The 25,496-nt window shown below is 39.0% G+C and overlaps 1 protein-coding gene across 1 annotated transcript; it reads left to right on the top strand.

Annotated features, from left to right (window-relative positions):
- The first annotated feature begins 3,583 nt into the window (after positions 1 to 3,583).
- LOC125234631 lies at positions 3,584 to 23,867 on the top strand. The gene is made up of 2 exons (XM_048140959.1): positions 3,584 to 6,988; positions 23,857 to 23,867. Coding segments are annotated over exons 1-2 (3,075 nt in total). The 5' UTR covers positions 3,584 to 3,915; the 3' UTR covers positions 23,859 to 23,867.
- Positions 23,868 to 25,496: the final 1,629 nt, after the last annotated feature.

The following is a 25,496-nucleotide window of genomic DNA, read 5'->3' as shown; positions in this document are numbered from 1 at the left end:
TTTCTTGGAGAGATGGGTGTTGATAAATAATAATAAATAAATAAATAAATATTATAGGACATTCTTACACAGATCACACAGTGGTTGAAAAATTGCATTTGATCTTTTAATGTGCTAATGTTCTGGATAGTGTTCGCGCCTGGAGGCTTTTACACATGATGATTGTAATTTGGTTGTATTAGGCTCGGATTCTGTGTGAAAAATAAACCTAATTAAAAGTCCCGTCATAAATATGTGACATTCCATGTCAAAAGGGTGCACATGCTTTGTGTGTTATAAGGAACCTTAATAATAGATGGCGATGCATTCGAATATCTTGATAAGTTGATAACTCTATCATACTATTCAATTTTCATATTTAGATTGTCGCGCTGACAATGTTGTGTTACATTTCAAACAATTCATTAATATCATGGCATGATCAATTAGTCATTTGTAGGGTTCCGTATTTCAATTTATTGTGTGATGCATTTTCATTGGATAAAGCAGTTATTTGTTCGGGGATCCAATTCTAAATTTTTGGGCCAACGGTATAATATGTCCTTTTGGTAGATTTGGTCAGTCTGAAGTTGGATGTTTTTGCCACGCCCCTATTCCTGTTCCTTAAGCGTCTCAAGTTGACGACTCTGTGTGGAAATATGTCAATGTGGGTTCTTACGAGCTTTAAAATGTTAAAATATATTGCGATGGTAATGTCATGGTTCATAATGATATATAAATAGTTGTCGAGCTGGCAAACCGGAGGGCGAGTTGGCTATTATTCTTATAGCTCGCTTCTGCAACACGAGGACACCATGCCGGTCAGCGACGACGCTTCTGAAATTCTAGACTAGTTTGGCACAGAATGGAAAAGGACAAAATAACTACTGCCTGCCTGTAATAATAATAACTGCTGCTGCAGAATTATGCTGGACTCCTAGACACCCCTAGAGTATGTAGAGGACCATAGAGGACTACATCTACCTGAGGACACTTTAATTTCATTTAAACAAGACTTAGAAAAAGAAATTGAAAGAAGAGTAAATCGAACATGGAACAAGTATTGGTCATTAAAGGAAATTTCAAAGGTAAAAATGTCTACAAAACAAAAATGAAGACTAAAGCAATGGAAATTTGCCTATTTATTACCCTGCCTTATATATGCATGCCAAACCTGGCCCACTAGGAGAGAAACATTTAGGAGAATAAAAGCATGTCAGGGAGGAGTTCAAGGAGGCTACCTAGGACTGAGACTGGAAGATGGAGTAAAAAAATAAACGTTCGAAAGAGGACCGGGGCAAATGAGCAGTTAAGCAGGTATTACGCTTTAAATGGAGATAGGCCGGACACGCAAGGAACCGAGGACGGACACTGGCCAAATGTGGTAAGCAAGTGGCTAACCCAGGGAAAGAGAAGAAGTGGAAAACCACTCATAAGATGGAGCGACGGCATAAAAAAAAATAGTAGGCTACAGCTGGCCAGAAGTAGCAAAAGGAAGAGAATGCTGGAAAGCATTGGAGGAGGCTTTACCGTTCAGGGTGGTCCTTATGAAGATGATGAAGAAGATAAAAAAACATAACTGTAAATATTTATCAAGAAAATAAAAGCTTATATTATATTATTATATGTTTGTGCTTGAGGAAGAACAAGGACAGTATTTTGGGTGCGAAACAGATTCCTGCTAACTTAGTGCGTGCATACTAATTCAATTTGGGTGTCCCATTTTAGCAATTGGTCGAGGGTAACGCTCAAAATTTGGCAGAGGTGACGTGCGGAAGGATTGTGTTGTTCATGGTAACTACTGGCGGTCTCCTTCCTAGGTTAAAGTGGAGAACCTGAGTTATTGATACATTTAAGGACGAGCCCATTAACGAAACCAATGTACTAGGAGTTTATGTACGTCACGGGTGATTGACGTCTTGAAGCTATCGTTGTTCGGAGCAGTTAGTATGTCGTCAGCAAAAACATACATTTGTATTAGAAAGCATAGATTGGGCCATGGACGAGCCCTAGGGGATCCCAATATCTACAGAACCACAGTCAGATTTTACCGAACCACTATTTATTACAACGGATTGCTGTCTTTCCTATAAGAAATCGGCCATGAACTTTAAAACAGAGGCACCTGGACCGTGGTGCTCAAACTTTTTGATTAGGACGTTGTGATCGCAAAGGTCAAAAGCATTCGTCATGTCGCAAACGACAATGGTTACATGTAAATGGTTCTCTTTAATAATTGAGACACATGAGCGATTTCGTCGATAGGCAAATTGTTTTGTGTGTATTAATTGAAACTTTTCTAAAAAGTTATGCGGCCGATTACTCACTCCCGCTTTTAAAACTTTGGACATAGTGGGAATTATACTTATTGGCCTAGGTATAGTTCCTCAACTCATCTTTCTGACTTTTGCCTTTATAAACGGGAACGACTGTTACATTTTTAAGTATGGTGGGTAAATACCTACTTTAATAATAAAAAAATGTTAGTTAACTGAACTATGCCTAGGTAGTCCAACTTTGAGCATTAGCAACATAGTTGAGGTATCATATACATATATACCACAGGTGTTTTTCTTGTAACAATATTTGTCGCTATATGATTTTGTTTAGTTTTTAATACCATAAGTAGTTTCGGAACGCATCCTAAATTGTTTACATTTATCATGTCTCGCTCTCACATCATTTTATCATATATATTTATCTCGTATGGGGAAATTACGGGCATGCGCAAAAGGCGTTATCTTTAGAACAAGATTTAAACAATATGACATGAAAGAAGAAAAAGAATATGTCAGAAGATGAAGAAAGAAAATCGTTGACGTTCACGGCGGTGGTGAACTGCGGAAAGAAATCTTGTGAAATCACGTTACGGCGAGCGGAAAAGCCGTGGATTTCTAAACCAATAGATATAACAATAAGCGGCCAAAGGCCTACACGTCAAAGCGCGGGTGAGTGTAGGGCTTTATTTTATCTATTTTTCTTTTAAGTTCTCCCCATTTGTTCGCATTCCGAAAACGGGTGGAATTTTCCCAAGGCGTCGATTTCCGGACTGAACCAGCGCCCTTTTGTCCAAGAACCCAAACTCACGCCAATCGGGTGGCGGGGAGGCTCTTGGTACATTTGGTCCTTCGAGCCGGATTTGCGGAAATTCGAGCTCGATTCTTTCGGCGCCTTGGAATATTTTCACCCGTTTCATTTCATCATAATTATATTTCGAGCGGTCGAAATATAATACTCATTTCATACAATTGGGGGGACATTTGTTTTTGAGTTCTCATCTTTTAATATTTTTTATGTTTTGACTGGGGATTTTATTTATTACATTTTCGTTCATATCTCACATTTACAAACAATTTCGTCTTTTGGATTTACATTTGCGGCTACCTATTGTGGTATTTTTTAAAACAGTAACATTTCAACATTGAAATTTATTACATAAATTCATTATAAATTCAATTTCTGTTAAATTTATTTTATCATTGACATTTCAAATTAAAACAGTTTGGTTGCTAGGTTACCATATACTCCATTTAGGAAACTATAGGATTATTTCGGCTAGGTAACCTAGTGCTTGATTAGACTTGCGGTTCTAAGAGTGGTTTTAGAAGCTGAAGGTTGGAGGTTCGAACCTCAGCTCAGGTGTGGCTTTTTGTGTTTTTCTAAACATTTATATTTCTTACAAAAGTGGTATAGAGCATTATTTATCGGTATTTGATGCTATTTCGATACAAAATAAAATTTCAGGGGTCTTAAACATTTTCTTAAAAGTTTAAAACATAAACATTTTATAATATATTAAGGTTAGCGGTAAAATCTTAATGTATTATTTGCGGCTTGCGGGTTATATTTAACTTCAAATTTCAAGATTTATTGCGGTGATTTACTAGTGCGGAACTTTTAATTAAAAATAATGTGTAATTGTTACGTGTAGTTTTCATGTTGTGGTTTGTGTTAGGGTTTGGGATTCTATTGATTATATTGATTTGGGTTACGTATTCAAATACTACCAACGGAAAGATGGCGGCAGCTAGGCGGATACAGTTGTTGCAAATGAAACATCATACAGCGTGTCGTAGTATTGACGTATTGGATGCGTTGGCTCGGAATCCTGAATTGTCTCCAGAACAAGAAAGTGATTTCATAGTGCGGTTTCAAGACTTAGAAAAGGTTTATGAGACATTTACGGAAATGTTTTATGAACTTCAGCTCTCTGCTGCGGATATAGAGAGCTTTGATTTGGAAAGTCATCTTCAGGAGTATGACGCGTATAACAAAAAATACTATTTTATTAAACAACGGCATTTAGGGTTGACAAATTTAAACGCTTCAGCTAATGCGGATAATAGCTGTAGCAGCGGTAACAATAATGACAATCCTAAGAGCGCGCGGAATAGGGCAGTTCTCCCTAAAGTGAAACTTCCTACCTTTGCGGGACAGGTGGAAGAATTTGTTCCTTTTATGGAATTATTCCAGTCGTTGGTGGGCAATGATGCCACCTTATCGGATACTGAGAAGATGTATTATTTAGCGGGGTCGCTTTTAGGCGAACCAAAGACTTTGACTCAGCATCTATCAGTCACAGGAGATAATTTTTCGGTCGCGATTGATTTATTGAATGCGCGATATAACAACAAAAGGTTGTTAGCGGATCGTTTGTTGCACAACTTATTGAGTGCACCTCATGTAACCTCTAAGGGGGTAACTGGTTTAAAAATGTTTTTGAACACATTAATTGAAAACACAAAAGCGTTGGAAAAGATGGAATTTCCGGTGGATTCGTGGTGTTATTTGCTCTTCTACATCAATTTCCAAAAGTTAGACGGTAACTTGAAGAAACATTTTGAAGACAAGCACGCCGATAAAGAATTACCCACATTCGCGGACCTCATTAAGTTTTTGGAAACTGAAATACGGATTTTGGAATCCAGTGTGGAACCACAGGCCAGTGCGTCGGCGGGAAGGCGTATTGGTGGTGGACAGAGCCAGGCGGTAAAGGCTCATGCGGCATTTCAAGGTGCAGGTTCGGCGTCGACGTGTCGGTTATGCGGAAAAAGCGGACACTTTATTGCGAAGTGTGAGAAATTCCTGGAGATGAAGCCTGCAGCTAGGAAGCGTCAGGTCGTTTCACTTAGATTGTGCTTCAAGTGTTTGAACGGTCACAACATTGATAAATGCACTTATAACAAGAATTGTTACAAGTGTAATTCGGCTAAACACCATTATTTATTGCATTTTGATATTCCGGCAAGTGGTTCAGATCGTGAACAACGTTTGACGTCAAACGTGGCTACAAATGGGAAGTCTCACAATGCTGCCTCGTCCTCTTCAAGTGTTCCTGTTGTCAGTGCGCCCTTAACCAGCGGCAATCCAGAAGGTGCGGTTCCTGGAGTCTCTGGATTGATGGCATCACAGGCAATGAAACCAAAGGTGTTACTTGCGACGGCAATAATTAGAGTTCTGGATAGCAGCGGACGCTACCAGGAGGCGCGGGCCTTACTGGACGGAGGGAGCGAGAGCACATTCATTTCGGAGTCCTGTGTGCAGAGGTTAGGCTTGGAGCGGTTTAAGCCTGACGACCCAATCACAGGACTGGGCTGTACTCCTATAACCGGTTGTAGGGGAGCAGTTAACCTGACCATGACACCTAGGCTGACGGATCAGCCAGTGCTGGTGACCACGGCTAATGTCTTAAATAAAATCAGTTATAACCTGCCTGGATATTCGTTGCCGGCTCAGTTGGCGGATAATTATCGGGGACTGGATCTTGCGGATGAACAGTTCTTTGTGAGTCGAGAGATTGATATTTTATTAGGTGAGGATTTACTTTGTGACATTGTACTCAGCGGACGCATCAAAATCCATGATCACATTCCACGGGTGACAAAAACGGTGTTCGGACACGTTTTGTCAGGTCCTGTTAATATTGGAGTTTCCCTTCGAGTTCCTTGTGCGTCTCAGGCCTTTTTCTGTAGCACAAGCACAGATCGGATCTTAGAACGGTTCTGGGAGGTTGAAGACATCCCGTTTAAGGCGGAAAACCCTAAAGATCTTGAATGCGAGACCATTTTTAGAGATACCCATTCACGGACTGAAGAGGGTAGATACTCAGCACGGTTGCCTTTTATATCGGACGCCCCTGAACTCGGTAACACTGTACCCATAGCTATGAAGCGGTTTTTAGCCATGGAGAGGCGGCTCCTTGCAAAAGGCAACGAGGTCTTCAGGGAGAAATACACGGAGTTTATGCGGGAGTACGCCGAAACAGGACACATGTCACTGTGTGAAGGGGAACCAAACGACTACGCCAGTGGTAGTTACATTATACCTCATCATGGAATTTTTAAAGCGGATTCTGATAAAATTCGTGTGGTTTTTGACGCTAGTTGCGCGTCAACTAATGGAGTCGCGCTAAATGATTGTTTACATGCGGGTCCAAAACTACAGCGGGATATCGCGGAAATTATATGTAGGTTTAGGCTACATCGTTACGTGTTTACAACGGACATCAGGATGATGTTTAGACAGATTTTGATTGCTGAGGAGGATCGGCGTTTCCAGCTCATTTTCTGGCGGGAGTCCCCAGACTTACCTTTGCGTGTGTATCGGCTAAATACCGTAACATACGGAATGAAGTCAAGCCCATACCTTGCGATTCGGACGCTAAGGCAGTTGGCAGATGACGAAGAGATGCAGTTTCCTGCTGCGGCACAACTTCTGCGGTCTTCGGTGTATATGGATGACATTTTAGGCGGAGCCGACTCCATAGAAGACGCAGGCAAGTTGAAGCAGGAACTGACGGATTTACTACGCTCTGGCGGTTTTGAGCTTAGTAAATGGACGTCAAGCAGTAAGGAAGTCTTACAGGACATAGCAGAGGAGCATTTAGAAAAACCTCGCAAAATATTTGACAATGCGGATGGGCCTAGTTTCTATAAAATCCTAGGCGTTCAATGGGATTCTAGCAGTGACTGTTTCTCATATCGTACGAAGCTGGATGACACTAGTGGATGTACTAAACGGTCAATCTTGTCAACTTTAGCTAGGGCATTTGATCCTTTGGGGTGGATCTGCCCAGTAATCTTTCAGGGTAAGGTCCTCATGCAACAACTCTGGCTGAAAAATTTGTCATGGGATGCAAACGCTCCTGATGACGTAGTTGCGGAATGGCAAGGCATATTAAAGGATATGCCTCTCATTTCAAATCTGCGGTTGGAACGCTTTGTCTTATTAGACGTCAAATCGTGTTCTCTGCATGGTTTCTCAGATGCATCAGAACTTGGGTATGGTGCAGCGGTTTATCTGAGGACTGTAGGACATGACGGAAGGGTCAAGGTTAGTTTGATGATGGCAAAATCGCGAGTCTCGCCGGTTAAATCGAAACTAACTATCCCGAAACTTGAATTAAGCGGTGCGGCGTTGCTAGTCAGACTTTTGAAATACGTTGTTGCTGCAATCAGTGATGACCTGACGATAGACGGAATCTTCGGATGGTGTGACAGCACTATCGTTCTCTCGTGGTTGAAGACATCGCCACATTTGTTGCAGACTTTTGAGGGCAATCGAGTTTCTCAGATTCTAAATTGCGGTTTAAACATAGCCTGGAGACACTTACCTTCAGAAATGAACCCTGCTGATGTCGCGAGTCGCGGTTGTCGCGCGTCAGTACTATTGGAGCATCCTTTATGGTGGGGACCTCCTTGGTTGTTAGGTGATGCGGAGACCTGGCCCAGGAATATAATGGACAAAGCGGATGATCCATTACCTGGATTGCGGAAAGTGAAGGTAAATGTTCAGGCCTTGATCGGGATTGTTGACAAAGACAATATTTTTACGCGGTTTAGTTGTTTAAATATGCTATTGGCGGTCGTAGCATATTGTTTCCGGTTTGTCAACAATGCCAGGCCTTTGTCCGAGAAACTTAGGGGGGTATTATCAGTCCCAGAGCGACGGTTCGCTTTGCAGCGGTTAATCAAATTGGTTCAGCAGGAGGAGTTTACGGATGATATCCACTGCTTAGACCAGAATAAACAATGTTCCAAGCGGCTACGTCGGCTTTTGCCGTTTATTGCGGATGACGGTTTATTGCGCGTTGGAGGTCGTTTGGAGCATTCAAGTTTGTCTTTTCCACGAAAGCATCCGGTGATTTTACCAAAATCACATGCTCTAACGGTTTTGATCGTGGATCATTTTCATGTGACCTATTGCCACGCGGGGGCAACGGTTTTGATGTCGGTATTACAGCGGCAATTTTGGATTCTTTCTGCGGGACAAGTGATTCGTACACGAATTTTCAAGTGTATGAAATGTTTTAAAACCAAAGCCAGACCAACAGCGCCGATTATGTCAGCGCTGCCATGGGATCGAGTTAATGCGACTGGTGTGTTTCACACAGTGCAAACTGATTTTGCTGGTCTATTCAGCATTAAGCAGTCTCGTTTGCGGAACGCAAAAATTCTGAAGGCGTATCTTTGCGTATTTATCTGCTCTGCATCCAAAGGGGTTCATTTGGAGTGTGTCACTGACCTTTCGACAGAAGGGTTTCTTGCGGCTTTGACACGGTTCACATCTCGACGCGGAATGCCGAGTGTGATACGTTCAGATTGCGGAACCAATTATACAGGTGCCAACAGATACTTGGATGATGTGCGGAAATATTTGGCTTCTGAGGAAGCACAACAAGGGCTTAGCGACGGCGCGGCCAAACAGTCTATAACGTGGCGGTTTAATTCGCCAGCGGCGCCACATTTCGGTGGTCTTTTTGAGGCGACCGTAAAGTCGGCTAAGACACTATTGCGGCGCGTCATAGGTGAACAGGTTTTAACGTTTGACGAATTGGTAACGGTATTTACCAGGGTGGAGGCAGTCCTTAATTGTCGTCCTCTATGCCCATTGACCCAAGATCCTAATGAATTGGAGGTTTTGACGCCTGCTCATCTACTTATTGGAAGACCTTTGCTTTCGGTTCCGGAGTACAATTTCGAGGACATTCCGAACTCACGGTTGAATCGGTTTAACTTAATACAAGCTATGTCTCAACGGTTGTGGAGAAAATGGAGTGAACAATACCTCCATTCTCTTCAAATGCGTAGAAAATGGACATCTCCAACTGATCCGCCTCAGCTGGGTGATCTTGTCCTGATAAAGGAGGAGAATTTACCTCCTCTAAAATGGAAGTTAGGAAGGATAGAAGAACTGCTACCCGGCAAAGACGGTGTTGTTAGGGTAGTACGTCTCAAAACTTCTACAGGTAGCCTCACGCGGCCTGTTGTTAAAATTTGTAGGCTTCCTTTGGACGACTAAGCGGAGTTAGCGGTACCAAATTGTTTTAATTTAGTGTTTTATTTTCTTTGTTTATTGTTGATAAAGGCTTTAGCCTTTCTCGGGCGGGGGAATGTTTAGTTTTTAATACCATAAGTAGTTTCGGAACGCATCCTAAATTGTTTACATTTATCATGTCTCGCTCTCACATCATTTTATCATATATATTTATCTCGTATGGGGAAATTACGGGCATGCGCAAAAGGCGTTATCTTTAGAACAAGATTTAAACAATATGACATGAAAGAAGAAAAAGAATATGTCAGAAGATGAAAAAAGAAAATCGTTGACGTTCACGGCGGTGGTGAACTGCGGAAAGAAATCTTGTGAAATCACGTTACGGCGAGCGGAAAAGCCGTGGATTTCTAAACCAATAGATATAACAATAAGCGGCCAAAGGCCTACACGTCAAAGCGCGGGTGAGTGTAGGGCTTTATTTTATCTATTTTTCTTTTAAGTTCTCCCCATTTGTTCGCATTCCGAAAACGGGTGGAATTTTCCCAAGGCGTCGATTTCCGGACTGAACCAGCGCCCTTTTGTCCAAGAACCCAAACTCACGCCAATCGGGTGGCGGGGAGGCTCTTGGTACAGATTTTATACAACTCATCAAAGGTAAACCGAGACCGATAACTTAACGGAAACGGGACTTGAGGTGCACGAATGTGTAAGAGGTACTTCATTAGTCAGTTCCGGGCGAGCGATAGGTGCATTTGCAGCAGATAAAAAAAAATTGATATCTTAGCTAACCGGTTCCGCGATGTGTATTGTTCATCCCGGCTATCTTTTAACGAGTCCAGATTGCATTGTCGCTTGCTGGAGACGCGTGTCGTGACGGTGTTTACGATTTGCCAGAGAGTGTTTAGTTGATAACCACTACTTTGTAACGTTTTAGCGTAGTATTCGCGTTGTGCGATGTGCGTGTGATAGAGATTGTTTAAATTATTAATATTTTGATTGTGATATAATTAGTTTCAATATCTCATTACTATGCGGGTGTTTTTGAGCGATTTCAATTAACTGGACGAGAAGTTTTTTTTTTTTTTTTATTATTAAGTCGTTTGTGACCCACGGATAGTTATATTTCTTGTGTGTTTGTACAAGACTGTATGGAAAACAGATACTGGCAACGTTATTTGAAATATAATGGATGTTAAATGTGTGATTTGAGCATTTTGTTAGATTTTTGGCCAATCAACTGAATAAAGATGTTTTTTTTATATACTCTATGACAGTAGTTACGCTATACATGTTAAGTTTATTGGATTAAATTTCTTGTTGTGTTTCGGATTAAATTATTATTCCATACGACTATCGGTTTTGTTATATCTTATGATCTATTTTTGTTTGTTAATGTAAAATTGAATGACAATGTTGGTATGCCTATAGGTGCAAAATTTAATAAGTAGGTACAAATTCATTGTTTTTTTTTTATCGCTGATCTCTAAGCATATTATCTAATTGATAGTTGATACTCGTAGTTCCAGTCGTGACACTGAGAAATGCTCAAGGCGAAGGGACTCGCTTAACAACGAGGATGGCCGATGTACTTATTGCACTCTTCCTGTTACTGTTGTATAGTCGTATTATTATTGTCTGAAAAATGGAGCCTTTGATTTTTTTTTATTGTTATTATTGATGTTATTGATAAGTTTGCTATTGTCAAAACTCGTAAATTTTATTGTATAGTTGTGTTATCATTAACAAGCATGTCAACACCTGGAGGATTAGGTATGTTACCATTACCGTTGTATCAGACGAATGATTATTGTCTGAAACATGCAGCTTTTGATTTATTTGTTGTTAATTTATGTTTTTGAATAGTTTTCTATTGTTGAAACTCGTAACTTTTATTGAAGTTATGTTATCATTACAAGCAATGTTCAATGATATGTTATCATTACCACTGTTGATCTCTAAACTAGTAGGCATAGGAAGTAGGTTTGTGTTATGTCAACAACCTAGGGATCGGTTGCACCAATCCGTCTGTTAACGAATTAAACGTTTGTAATATTTTTGTATGGTAATGTCCGTAGACTTCTGCTGCGAGACGTTGATGTGCCTGCTAGCTGTTGTCTGCGGGTGATGCAACTGATCCTAAGCGAAGGGCCTCGCTTACACAGGAAGGCCGAGCTGTTAGCTTTCGACATTGAGTTCATAATTTTCATTGATTTTATATGTATACTGGCCTTTATCAAATTATCGGTAGATATAAACGTGCCTGAATAAGATTGGCCCTTTTAAAAAAAATAAAACATTAGGCGGGAACCGCATAAATCTTGACAGATGTCACCGTGAAAAAAAAGATATAATCGGCATTATGGAAAAACTAGAAAAAGCAACCATATAACCAAGCTGTGATAATTTTAGGAATTTGTGTATTGTATTGTTAATATCGACTGTGATTGTAACCCAAACTGTTCAGTATGAGATTGGCATTGTAATAAAACAACGAGCAAGGAGAAGTTCTTTCATTTAAGACCAGAACATAGCCTTCAGTACAGTAAATGTCAATTAGCCTTCCAGGAAATCGTGGACAACGCTTGTATGAAAAGCCGTTTTCGGGGAGGTCGTTCCCTTTTGTCGTAAGTTCGGTGCGATGTTTATCATGATTGGAACCCATTTCTATTTTATCGGTCTAATGATTTTACTGTTAAATTATTAGGGGCAGTTTATTATAAGGCTTTAGATGTATATATTTGAGGTATTGAATGCCTGACGATTTTAAGATAAGTCTGCTTCACTGTCCCAATCTTTGACTTTTCAATAGATTATTGCAAAAATAAGAAGGCTACATAATGTTACACTTTTTATTTTATGTACTATTTATATCTATCGACATATCATATCATATAATAATTATCATATATTTATTCAAAAAAACAATACAAGTATTTACAGCTTAGTCTGTAAACTAGAATTCTGATTAAGTTTCTATAAAATAAGTTTGATAACATAACGTGGGGTAATACTAGTTTGATTATTTTGGCGCCCAACATGGGGCATCCATTTTTTCATGTTTCAGTTATTTAGGTGCCCAACTCTGGATAATCATGAAAGATTATATGACACCCAACATAAGGAAATGATGAATTGTATTATTTGGTTGGTTTGGTTGCATTGTATTGATAAATTAAATTATATTCATCATTATTTGGAACCCAATTTAGGAGATTTATGACTGAGCTTATTTAGCACCCTACACGGGGAATTCATGAATTAAAGTATATGGCACCCAATGTGGGACATTTATGGATGAGATTATTTGGCACCCAACGTGGGACATGCATGACTGTGACTATTGGGCACCAAAAAAAGGGAAATCAATGAATTATATTACTTGGAACCCAATTTGGGAGATTTATGACTGAGACTATTTGGCACCCTACATGGGGAATTAATGAATTAGATTATTTGGAACTTAATTTGGGACATTCATGAATGATATTTATTGGCACCCAACATGGAACTTCAATGAATAAAAGTATTTGGGACACTTATGAATTCGATTCGACACCAAACGTAGGACATCAATGAATTAAAGTATTTGGCACCCAAAGTAGAACATCCATGAATAAAAGTATTTGGAACCCAAAGTGGAACATCCATGAATAAAGTATTTGGCACCCAACGTGGGACATCAATGAATTAAAGTATTTGGAACCCAACGTGGGACAATTCATAAATTAAAGTATTTGGCACTCAACGTGGGGCATTCACGAATGAGATCATTTGGCGACTACCGCGGGACACTCTTGAACTAAAGTATTTGGCACCCAACGTGGGGCATTCATAAAGTAGTTTATTTTGGCGCCCAACAAGGAATAGGATTATTTGACACCCAACGTGGTAATTCATAATTCATAATTCATTTATTGCATTTGTAATCATGTGTTACACAAGGTCTTACAATAGGCTATTCACAGCAAAAGATCACATGAACCCTGTTAGGGTATACAGCAACATACTTAACTAAGACTAAAACTATAATTATTTACATAAAATGGATTTTTAAATAACATGCATTTTAAGCAACATTTCATTACACGGACATGTAGTGGCAAAAATTATTTTGAAATTGATAAAATTTATTCGTATAAATTTTAATTTAATTAATTTATAAACATTTTCATTTTTAGGTTTTATTTAATTAATACTAATAAATAATACTTCATTAATGGAATTAAATGTCAACAATAAAATAACTAAATTGAAATTCAATAATAGAAAACCTAATTGTATGCAATAATAAATTAGAAATAAATTGGATTATTAAAATTATAAATTTACTGATATATTATTTAATTCTTTCTATTATATATTATTTTACATGTCTAAGATTGTATCATTGAAAAACTCATCTATAGAATAATAACATTTTTTAATTAATAACTCTTTTAATTTTCGTTTAAACACTTCATCTTTAGTTTCGTTTTTTATTTCATCTGGTATTTTGTTAGGTATAATCATGGTATATTAGGTATAATCATGAATGAGATTATTTGGCACCCAACATGGAACTTCAATGAATTAAAGTATTAGTACATTCATGAATAAGATTGTTTTAACACACAACGTAGTACATTAATGAATGCGACTATTTAGCGCCCACCGCGAGACATTCCTGTGTTAGATTATTTGGCACCCAACGTGAAGAATTCATACATTAGATCATTATGGCACCCAACGAGGGACTTTCATAAATTAAATTATTTGGCACCTAAAGCTGGCCAATACTTGAATAAAGTTATTTTGCACCCACCCCGGGCGTTCATAAATGAGGTTATCTAGCACTCATCGTGGTACGTTCTTGAATGAGAGTACAAGTACACACAAATCAGTTTATTTGACACCCGACGGGGGGTGTTCATAGTTTGAATAATCCAAAGTGGAAAAAAATAGACTGAGTCATTAGTAAATCATAGAAAAATCTACTCATAAAAAATAATTTCAAAATAATCGTTTTTGATAACTAAGACGAAAACATTAAATTTTACTTCTGAAAAAACTCGCAGAAGTTACTTCAATTTATAGCAAAACAAACACTCTAGAAGCAATTTCTAAAGCAGCACTTAAAGAAACGGCCGAGACCGCAAGGAAATATAATAACTTTTCTATGTAGATGAGACATTGTCCGTTGGCCCGATTTATATTTCGCCGGATTGAAGCAGATCTCCAGACGAGTTACCTACTTAGCCAACGTGCCAGTCATTTTTTAACGCTATCAGTTTTCGATATTAGTGTGACAGTAACAACTGCGTTTCGTTTGATCCCGAGCGTACGTCAACTACGAAAATACGAACAATGCTTATGAGTTGCATTCTTGCGTTAAAGTCACGTTTAAAGTATTGAGTCGCGTTCAAAAACGCAACTTTTACTAGTAAGACGCGTAGAGAAAAGGCCAATAATTGGTCTCTTCAAGTGTATCATAGGTCTCTTCTAATATTAAACACAAAAATGATTCACAATCAGTATGTTTCATTATTATTATAGTTACAATAGCGATAGAGAAATTGAATATTATACGTAGTATGATTGACATTCAGAACTGTTAGACCATTGAAGGTTCTATAAAATTGGCGTTCTTGGATGACAACGCAATCTATTAAATAGTTACATTTTTTTTAGTTACAGTGAAGACGCCAGGGTACATAGCCAAATGCACAAACGCTCACAATAATATCGATATCGTAGCTAGCTAGTTCCGTGTTGGTGCGAAAGAGCCAGACTGCGTTTCAATCGACGTCTTGCGTCAACGATTGCCATTCGGCTAGGTCGGCAGTACTTTTCACGTCTCTATTTGTGTTTTATGACATTCAGGTATACCTCGATTCTACCTTTCCGGCTGTCTATTGCCGCGGGACCCTCGCATTGTGCGTGCGTTTTTTCATTTGGACAACGAACCAACTTTGCCTTTGTGTTCAAATTCAATTTGTTTTTCATCGCGGCTTCAATTTTTGTAAACAAACGGGCCAAGTTCGGACAATTGTCCGCGATTGCTAATTTTGCCATTGTCGGAGAAGAAAAGATTGGTTTCGGGCTGAATATGTAAAATGCGTTGTCTTTTATAAGATTTGAACATTTAGAAAGAATCAAAAGTATCAAAGAAATCCAGACCTTAATATTTATGAAAATTATTTTTAGTACAATGGTGGGTTTCTGAAATATGTCGTACAAGTGAATAAATGTGAGTCACGAGTGAAGTGTAAAAACAGCAAAAAAATATTAAGACCCGCGGCACGTGAACTTCGATAAATGTAACAGCAAAAAATATTGCCTCTTCAGCTTTTACTTATGCCACGTTTAATATTCAGATTGAAATAAATACAGCAATCAAAAAACGAATCACACATGCAATTTACATTTCGTTCCCAAAAATAAATCGTATGGAAGGATTGGTTTATTGGGTGAATTGTAATATTGAGTAACCAATATTATAACGTATGGAATTGGTTATTTTTTGATTTAATGAAGAATGTTTTTGTACTAAGCGATTATTTAATGGATTAACAATTCGTTTCCATTTCGACCTCTAAGATGATTGAGACATTTATTTTACGCTGGGTCGGACTAGCTTCGCATGGGGGGTAAAGCAAAATAAAAGCTTTCTTTAAAAAATATAGACATATCTAGATACCTACCTATGCCATCATGAAATTTTTCGTAGACTTATAAGAGGTACATAATTTCGCCACATATTGTTTGATGCCAGTGACATTGACAGATACTGACAATACTGTGCCTATTTGTGGGTTAATAAGTACCATTGTTACTCAGCGTCAATATTTCCTTCTTCAACAGGCGATGAACGGCGAAATGTCACTGTCGGGCGACATTTGTCACTGTTGTGAAATAGGCCACTGACATCTACATGTCGTACTTTTAAAGGAATAAAGCCCGCTTCTATAAAAAAGAAACACACCTCCCAGTTTTCTGATAAAATCCCCATCAACTAAGGACCGGTTTGCATCAAACCGTCTATCACTGTTAAAGCGTTCGTTAATTTTTTAGGGTTCCGTAGTCAACTAGGAACCCTTATAGTTTCGCCATGTCTGTCTGTCCGTCCGTCCGTCCGCGGATAATCTCAGTAACCGTTAGCACTAGAAAACTGAAATTTGGTACCAATATGTATATCAATCACGCCAACAAAGTGCAAAAATAAAAAATGGAAAAAAATGTTTTATTAGGGTACCCCCCCCTACATGTAAAGTGGGGGCTGATATTTTTTTTCATTCCAACCCCAACGTGTGATATATTGTTGGATAGGTATTTAAAAATGAATAAGGGTTTACAAAGATCGTTTTTTGATAATATTAATATTTTCGGAAATAATCGCTCCTAAAGGAAAAAGAGTGCATCCCCCCCCTCTAACTTTTGAACCATAATTATGTTTAAAAAATATGAAAAAAATCACAAAAGTAGAACTTTATAAAGAATTTCTAGGAAAATTGTTTTGAACTTGATAGGTTCGGTAGTTTTTGAGAAAAATACGGAAAACTACGGAACCCTACACTGAGCGTGGCCCGACACGCTCTTGGCCGGTTTTTTTGTATTGGAAGTTCCATAGACGTCTGTTGCGTGACGATGATGTGTCTGTCAAATGTGGTTGATGCAACTGGCCCTTAAACCCTCCCAACCTGAAATATAACGTCTGTCAGAATAACACGCACTATTCCTTTTTGAAAGGAATATAATACGGCGTGAACTCAAAGAAATTCTGGAGTTCCGCTTTTCTGCACACTTGTGAAGCCTTTGTGGGAAAACTGGGGAATGTGGAGTTTTGAGCACTAATTGCATTGAAACACGTATAATCGCACGAGTAATATACTCACAAAGCATGAAAGTAGTGGTGTTTTTCTTGTAGTCTATTTTCACAAAACCACAGTATAATAAAGAGTACTATCGTACAGTATGGCCACTCCCGCTCCCCGCTGAAAGTGCCGCACACCCCCTCTCGGTTACCTCACAGTTACCGCCTGTCAAAAACGCGAACAGTCGACCTGTCACATCTCACCAACTCAAGCACAGTACGCGTTCACCTACACGAGCTTAGACTGTGTGCTAGGAACGCGCCTCTGTCATTTGATCGCCAGTGTCCGAGGTGTGACAAAACCTAATATTTAAGTAATTATTAAGAGTAGTTCTCTAAGACATCCTTGCGTTATCGGGAATTTTTAAACTTGTGAATCTCAATGGCTCTCTTACCCATCTCGGTATGTAGTAGCGTTCCGTCGAAATCACCTTTTTAATTAATTTCAATCGCGAGGATGGCTTCAAACTATGTACGCAATCCAGTGATTTGTTTGTGTACAAAAACCGGTGAAGTCAGAATTGAACAAACGTAGTGACACTGTGAGTGTAGTGTGTTTGGACAGACCATACGAGTATAGTGAATACGACCAGTGATAACGCTGAAAGTGAACGCAGCCGAAGCGCGCGAAAGAGGGTAGATCGTGCGCTGTCTACGCAACTTTGGCATCCAACCGCCTTGTTCAGTTTTCCGTGATCATGATGCATGTAACTGCGTCGAAATATCAGGAGCTCGACAAAGATCAAAAAGGTAATCACGGTCTATATCCCGGTCAATATAAGTCTAATTTAACTTAGTTTATGCTTTGAAGCTGTTAGGTTAGTGCTATAATGGCGCGGCTACACTGTTGGCCCAAGCTCAATGTAGCAAATGGCAAACACACGGTCACCGCATGGTAATGCTTACACAGCTTAATATCTACCAGTGTACCATCGTACCAATGAGTTTTTCGGAACTTATATGCGAAATGTCATTTGATATTTGCCAGTCGCTTTTCGGTGAAGGAAAACATTGTGAGGAAACCGATCTAATTCCAATAAGGCCTAGTTACCCTTCGGGTTGGAAGGTCAGATGGCAGTCGCTTTCGTAAAACTAGTGCCTACGCTAAATATTGGAATTAGTTGTCAGAGCGAACCCCAGGCTCCCATGAGCCGTAGAAAATGCCGGGATAACGCAAGGAGGATGATGATGTTTCAGAGGGCTAACCAAGATGAATAAATAAATGAATAATAAATTAATATTAATAGGACATTCTTACACAAATTGACTAAATCCCACGGTAAGTTCAAGAAGGCTTGTGTACTCAGACAATGATATACATAATATACAAAACTTATATACATAGAAAACATCCATGACTCAGAGACAAAAGACCCTTACCGGGATTCGAACCCAGGAACGCGGTTTAGCAGGCATTGCCTTTTTGAGTCAGAAAAGTCAAAAAAGAGAGTCAAAAAACATTTTTTTTTTGCATTATTGTTAGTAAAAAAAACTAACAAAACTATACTTTTCACATATAAGAAATATTAATCAGCATGCTATACGCTTTAAATCGACACCTCATTTTTCAAAATTGGATGAGGGGTTCTAGACAAATTGGCAAAAAATTGAAACCCGGGACCGCGATCTTTGTAACGTCATAGTTAACCCCCCGAGAGTCTAAGAAAGTGACAAGTCTTTATTTCGTACTCAGTAAAGTCTACCGATCACATCGATACCCCTTGTCAGCAGTATACTCTCCAGTCACATCAACTTTTTCCGAGACCCTCTGGCCGCTCTACTCGTCAAAAAACTAAAAACGAATGAGAATTGCAACCACTGATTATCATTAGTTGTAGTATAAGCGTAGTTAATATACAGGGTGCACAAAGAGGATCGATGTGTCTGTCTATTCTGTTTCTACCTCTTCGCAAATGTATTAGCTATAGGTACAACACAAGAGCTTGCTTTGTTGCAAGAGAAGTTTTATCTCATACAGTATTTGGATTTTTATTTTCGTGATTATCATTTCACTGAAAGGAAAATGCTGCCATGGAAATGAAAGAAAACTGTTTCTTTGGGTTTTACACATGATTTTAAATAGAATAAAATAGTGTAGCGCGTCAACTTTTGTAAGTCAATGAAAACATAAAGGATGTTGTTATACTTATGTGTTTGTGCGCGATGGCCTAATGTCAATTACGCTGTCCCTATCACACCGTGTTATATAACATTTATAACAGACAGTGTGAGAGCACCATTACGCGGATATTTCGTTGCAACGTAACATTTTGTAAGTCGCTTGTCTATAATGGTTTAGTAGGTAGTTTATTTATGCTTTCAATTTGATCAAAGGTTGACTGAAAGAGATCCCTCATATGGATTAGTTCGCATTGCATTGTATTTATTCTGTTTTGTACTCAATTAACATGTATAATGTACACAGTATGCATGTATTTGTATAATGTAACTGTCTACATGTATGCATACTAGACTAGCTTTTGCCCCTTCGCTCGCGATAGAAAGAGACAAATAGTAGCCTATGTCACTCTCCATCCCTTCAACTATCTCCACTTAAAAAAATCACGATAATTCGTCGCTCCGTTTTTCCGTGAAGGACGGACAAACAAACAGACCCACACACTTTCCCATTTATAATATTAGTATGGATTGTATGCCTAGTCGGGATAGTCGGGAGACTAACGGGATATGGGAATGTTAACTCGACATACGCACAACATTAACATTCAAGACCACACATTAAAAAATAATATTACAGATGCATTGTAAGGGAAAACCACCTCTAAAAGAAGTCAAATAAGTTTAAAGTTCAGTAGGAAGAAAGTGTCGCGTAGAATGTTTTTAAAGTCCGCTATAAAGTCGTAGAATGTTTAATCTCTCAGAATGGATCAGTTGCTCAATAGATGTCGCACTTGACGTGAAGTGGTTATCTGTTTAGTTCTGTGTTATATTTCCGAGCTCATATAACCCGGCAACCTTCAAATCAAGAGTGAAAAGGCATCTTCTGGGCGAGCTCACTCCATCGTAGGCCACGTCTTTGCCTTCAGCTAGTCTGTGGCCAAGAGTAAGCCCATTTATAATAATAATAATAATAAAGATAAAGATAAACATAAAATGCATTTATTCATGACAATCACAGAACATGTGCGGACAAGTACAGACATGATAAGCTTGTTTTTTATCATGCAGAAACGTCTGCGAGCGATATTACATATTTTTAAATTGAAGGAAAAATGGAAAAAATCACACGTCCTGCACCCTGCATTACTCGAACCTGCGACCTCTGGCCTCTGGACTTAATTTAAAAATATTATAAGCTAACAATAACAAAGTTACCTTAAAGTGTTCATGACGAAATTACTCAGTAAAATGCTAGGCATGTAGAGCGCTGATCTTCCTTTGGGCCTATTTGATGATGCCACGACATAGATAAAACATAAAAAAAAGAATAATAAAAAAAACATGAAAAAAAACAGAGCGTCATTGTCTTTTTCTAAATATGTTTTTTTTTCAGGTGAACAAATAATACGAAAACAATGGTTTTTCGTGATTTGTAACGTTTCAATAACAACATGACAATTCGACACATTTCACCCAATATTCCGTACATTTTAATTCGATAAACATTCAGTATACAGACGTTTATTGAGGAATCCCCGATGCGGCGTGGAGCCACGTGGAGCGTGAAGAGGCGGTGGTGTTGCCAACAGTAAATAGCGAGAACTACTAACTACTGATTTCGTAAATGTTATTTTTATAGAACCAGAAATTAATTAAAGTTATAAAATTAAATTCGTTTAAAAGTTAACATTAAGTCCAAAAAAACGTATAAAATAATTAACTGCTTAGAGACAGTTAGACAGACAGACAGACGGACGGAGCAGCACCATAAGGGTTCCTTTTGCACCTTTTTGGTTCGGAACCCAAGTACGGAATCCAGAAGCAGCTCGTTGCTGTTGTACTCACTTCTACATATATTATAGAGGACTATAGCATCCGACGTTATACGACGCGTTGACAATGATGACAGCTTGTAGTGCTTTAACAAGTTTTGGTAAGTCATCTTCTGTCCTGTTACCCTTTTATGCATAATTCTCAGAAATTTTTTTTGTACCATTTCGATGGCGTTCGCATATTTTGCATAAAGAGGATTCCATATAACCGATGCGTACTCTAGATGTGGTTTTACTAACGCTTTATAGAGTGTCTGCCTTTTTAAACACTTTAGCCGACCTGATCACAAAACCTAACATCTGATAAGCTTTACGTACAATCTTGTCTATAGGTATGAGTGCTAAAGTGTAAATTTTCATCAAACAGCACTCCTAGATCTCTAGCTGAATGTACTTTCATTATTTGTGTTTCACCTAATTTGTACTTAAAATTTATTATTCTTTTCTTATTTTTGGTGAAGGTAATTTGCATACATTTATTAGCTGCTAACTGCAATTTATTGTCTTCACAGTATGCATAGAATGTGTCTATGTCTTCCTGAACTAATTTACTATCACTTTCATTCTCTATTACTCTATAAAGTTTTAGGTCATCTGCAAACAATAAGAAATTACAGTGTTTAAAGCACTTTTTAATATCGTTTATAAATATACTGTATAACAAAGGCCCTAAAATTGAGCCTTGAATTACTCCGGACGTTACATTCGCAAGATTTGATCTAAAGCCATTAATGACTACTACTTGAGTTCTATTTGTCAAATAAGATGCAAACCAACGCAATAGATTACCATGGATTCCATTAAATGCTAGTTTCTTAAGAAGATATCTTGGCAAATAAGGGGTTATAAGAAAACGCAAATGTGACATTGCAGTCAAGTGACAGGTTTCCAGCCTTTTGACTACAAAATACGTGCGGAATCTATTGGATGTAATCGGCATAGCCGCTCCAGGCTCAAGTTTTCAATTTGCACTTCGGGCGTCCCGGGGAGTAACAGCACGTTTGCAACTGCAGCTTGAATTTACTATGTGTTTGTCCAGCTAATGCAACGCTTAGGATGTGTACTAAACAGGGCATTACTGGTAAAAAAACAGACTAGGTACCGCACTATTATAGCGGTGGAAACTTAACTTTAAAGCCTCCGCCACACATAAAGCGTTTTGATAGCGTAGCGTTAGCGGAGCGCAATGATAGCGATGCGCTGGCGGAACGTCGCAATCCGCGCGCATTCCGCTCGTTAGTTCCCGCCGGCGTCCGCTGGGCGCAACGCCAGCGTTCGTCCGGCGCACCGCTATCGTTGCGCTCCGCTGACGCTCCGCTACCGCTCCGCCTACGCTAGTAAATCCGATGTACTCAGGATATGTTTAGGAAACTCAACGATAGAGGTCGTGAAAAACAATTATATGCCGTAGGTAGTGCAAGTTGTACGCTAGATGTCACTGCTACCCCCGCAAAACTGGGTAATGACTTGTCGTAAAATGTATAGGTATTTTTTGATGTCCAAATTTTTCGCTAGATGTCGCTGTACCACCCGCAAACTAGCGAAAGACATTCTGTGGCTAATAATTACTTGTAATTAAATTGCAAATTTTATTATTGTCATCTTTTTTGCCAAGTCCGTGTAGAAATAGTTAATTATGTAACTGGTTGATGACAAGATCCCGCCATAAATATGTGGCGTTCCATGTTTAAAGGGTCTACATCCTTTATGTGCTATTAGGACCCTTTAGGCATGGAAATTCACATGAAAAGTTGTCGTAACTTATCAATAGATGGCGCTGCATTCGAAAATCTTGACTGATAACTCTATACCATATTATTCAATATACTCTATGCCGTACGTTGCGTACGCTAGTTGTATGTGATCCGTCGCTTAGACCAGCATTGCATTAAACGCACGTATACAACTTCTACGCGTGGACTAAGGCCGTTTACACATTATCCGATCCGATATCGGATGTCGGAAGGATTTCAATAGAAAAAATCCAAGATGGCGCCTGTAATGTATGGGATAACGGTCCGACATCCGATATCGGATCGGATAATGTGCAAACGCACTAAGAGTCCAGGGTACGTAGCCGAATGGCACAAACGCTCACGAAACGAAACGCTCGTAGATATCTATCTCTATCGCTCTTGCGTATTGGCGCGACAGAGCCAGACTATCTTCCGTGGCGTCGCAGAAATGCCATTCGTCTACGGCACCAGAGTCGCCAGACCTACCTCATTTTCTCAAAAAAAATGTATTGAAGTGATATTGTGATATTAAAGAAGCATATATCATTTGTTCTTATACAAAATAAAAACACGCAAAAATATTTCGGGAAAATATGTTTTCGGCCACTTCTAGGCTGCGAACAGCGCCATCTAGTTTTAAGCCTAAAAGGCCCATACATTTCAGGGGTACGCTTTATTGACTTTGTCTGTCCCGTATTATATGGTCCTTGGTATTACCAGGGGCGGCTCACTCCGCAATTCTATCGCCGCGCTACAAGTACATGTCAGCGGCCGCGAGTTCGCGGCCCATTCATTGGCGACGACCTTCGCGCGGCGCAATAAAATTCAATGTTGGCTGCTCGCGTGCGGTCCGTTTGTTAATGTAGGTAAGAATTTAGAATGGCGGCATTTTGTGAAGTGAACATCAAAGTGAGCCTTCTGTACTTGTACTATTATATATTCTGTGGTATTACCTACTTTTTAATTTATTCCAAGCAAAATACGTACTTATAAGCATTATAGATATTTTTTTTGGAGGTAGGTACCGCATGAAAACTTAATTCCATTGGAGTCTTAAAGACAGAGATCGGAAGAAAATTCACGCAAATTCATTCGTGGTAATCAGTATCTAAATCTGAAGGATACAGAAGTTAGTGAAAATTGTAAATAAAAATATGTTCACCACACCAACTGGTAAAGATCAATTTTGTTATTCGAAAACGGATAGCAAAATTGCACTTTATCCACAAGAGTGCAAAGTAATTTCATACAAATTTTAACTTGATGCCTGAGCTGGCTGGTAGAATTTACCTACAAATCATTATTTTGAATCGTAAATATTGAATAGATTGCTGGATTTGATTTAGTTTCATGTTTTATAGTCCGTATTTTGTTCGTGTTGGTGTGGTGAAAAATTTTGTGTTTCACTCGGCGGCAAAGTTTGTTTAACCTTCGTGCCTTGAAAGCCTCGCAACGCTCAAGATTCCACTTTTTGAACCACTCGCTACGCTCGCGGTTCAATATTGGAATCTTTCGCTTGCTCGGGTATCAATATTGGCACGTGCGGTTAAACAACAACTTTGCCCCCTTGTAAAACAAATAGCTATTTTTATTAAAGTCACCTCTTTCCTAAAACAATCAATTCCACTTTAGTTTAAATGAACACATGGTCCCTGCATCAGGGTTAGATACAAATCACAATCGTAGCCGAATGGCACAAATGCTCACGAAACGAAACGTGGGTATCTATCTATCTATCTCTATCGCTCTTGCGTATTGGCACGACAGAGCCAGACTACCTTTAGCGGCGCTTCGTTTTCGTTTCGCGTCGCAGCCACCAGGTCTCTGGAACTAAACTAAGTGCATATCGCTGTCGATGTGACAAAAAAAAAGAGAATTCAGCTTAATCCGGACCAAGCTTTAATTGCCTACGTTTTTCGGAGCTGGTTTCAGCGGATGTTCTCTTGCAAAATGACGTATACGGATTTGTGACTACAGTATGAAATAAATACATAAATTCACGCCTATATTATTCCTATAACCAAGGAAAATATACAGGGTAAAGTAGGCTTTGTCGTGCTCCGTCGGATAAGTCACGGAGCCATTCGTCTCATGCTAGCGCTAGCTTTGACGACCGGTCTGGCTCAGTCGGTAGTGACCCAGCCTGCTAAGCCGCGGTCCTGGGTTCGAATCCCGTTAACGACATTTATTTTTGTGATGAGCACAGATATTTGTTCCTGAGTCATGGATGTTTTCTATGTATATAAGTATGTATTTATCTATTTAAGTATGTATATCGTCGCTTAGCACCCATAGTACAAGCTTTGCTTAGTTTGGGGCTAAGCTGATCTGTGTAAGGTGTCCCCAATATTTATTTATTATTATTATTTAAGTATTATCTAAACTAAAAAGAACCGTTCAACCTTACATAATGACTTTTGAGGTCATAATGAACAATTTCTATTATGGGACCAAAGCTGGAATCGCAAAAAAAAAATTGGCTGTTTATAGAAATCAGCTGCATTATGACAGTCGAAATGTATGAAACAGCCTAATTTTTTCTTGCGATTTCAGCATTCGTCCCATAATAAAACTTGTTCATTATGACCTAAAAAGTCACTGTGCAAAGTTCAAGGACGGCCAATTTTGCACAACTTTTTTACTTTGCAAGTATGGAAACACCAATACTCTGAATCCTTTTAATCGGGCAAGCATAAAAGAACA

The sequence above is a fragment of the Leguminivora glycinivorella genome, chromosome 16 (assembly GCF_023078275.1).
Source record: "Leguminivora glycinivorella isolate SPB_JAAS2020 chromosome 16, LegGlyc_1.1, whole genome shotgun sequence".
Lineage (NCBI taxonomy): Eukaryota > Metazoa > Arthropoda > Insecta > Lepidoptera > Tortricidae > Leguminivora > Leguminivora glycinivorella.
This window is presented reverse-complemented; position numbering and strand designations above follow the sequence as displayed.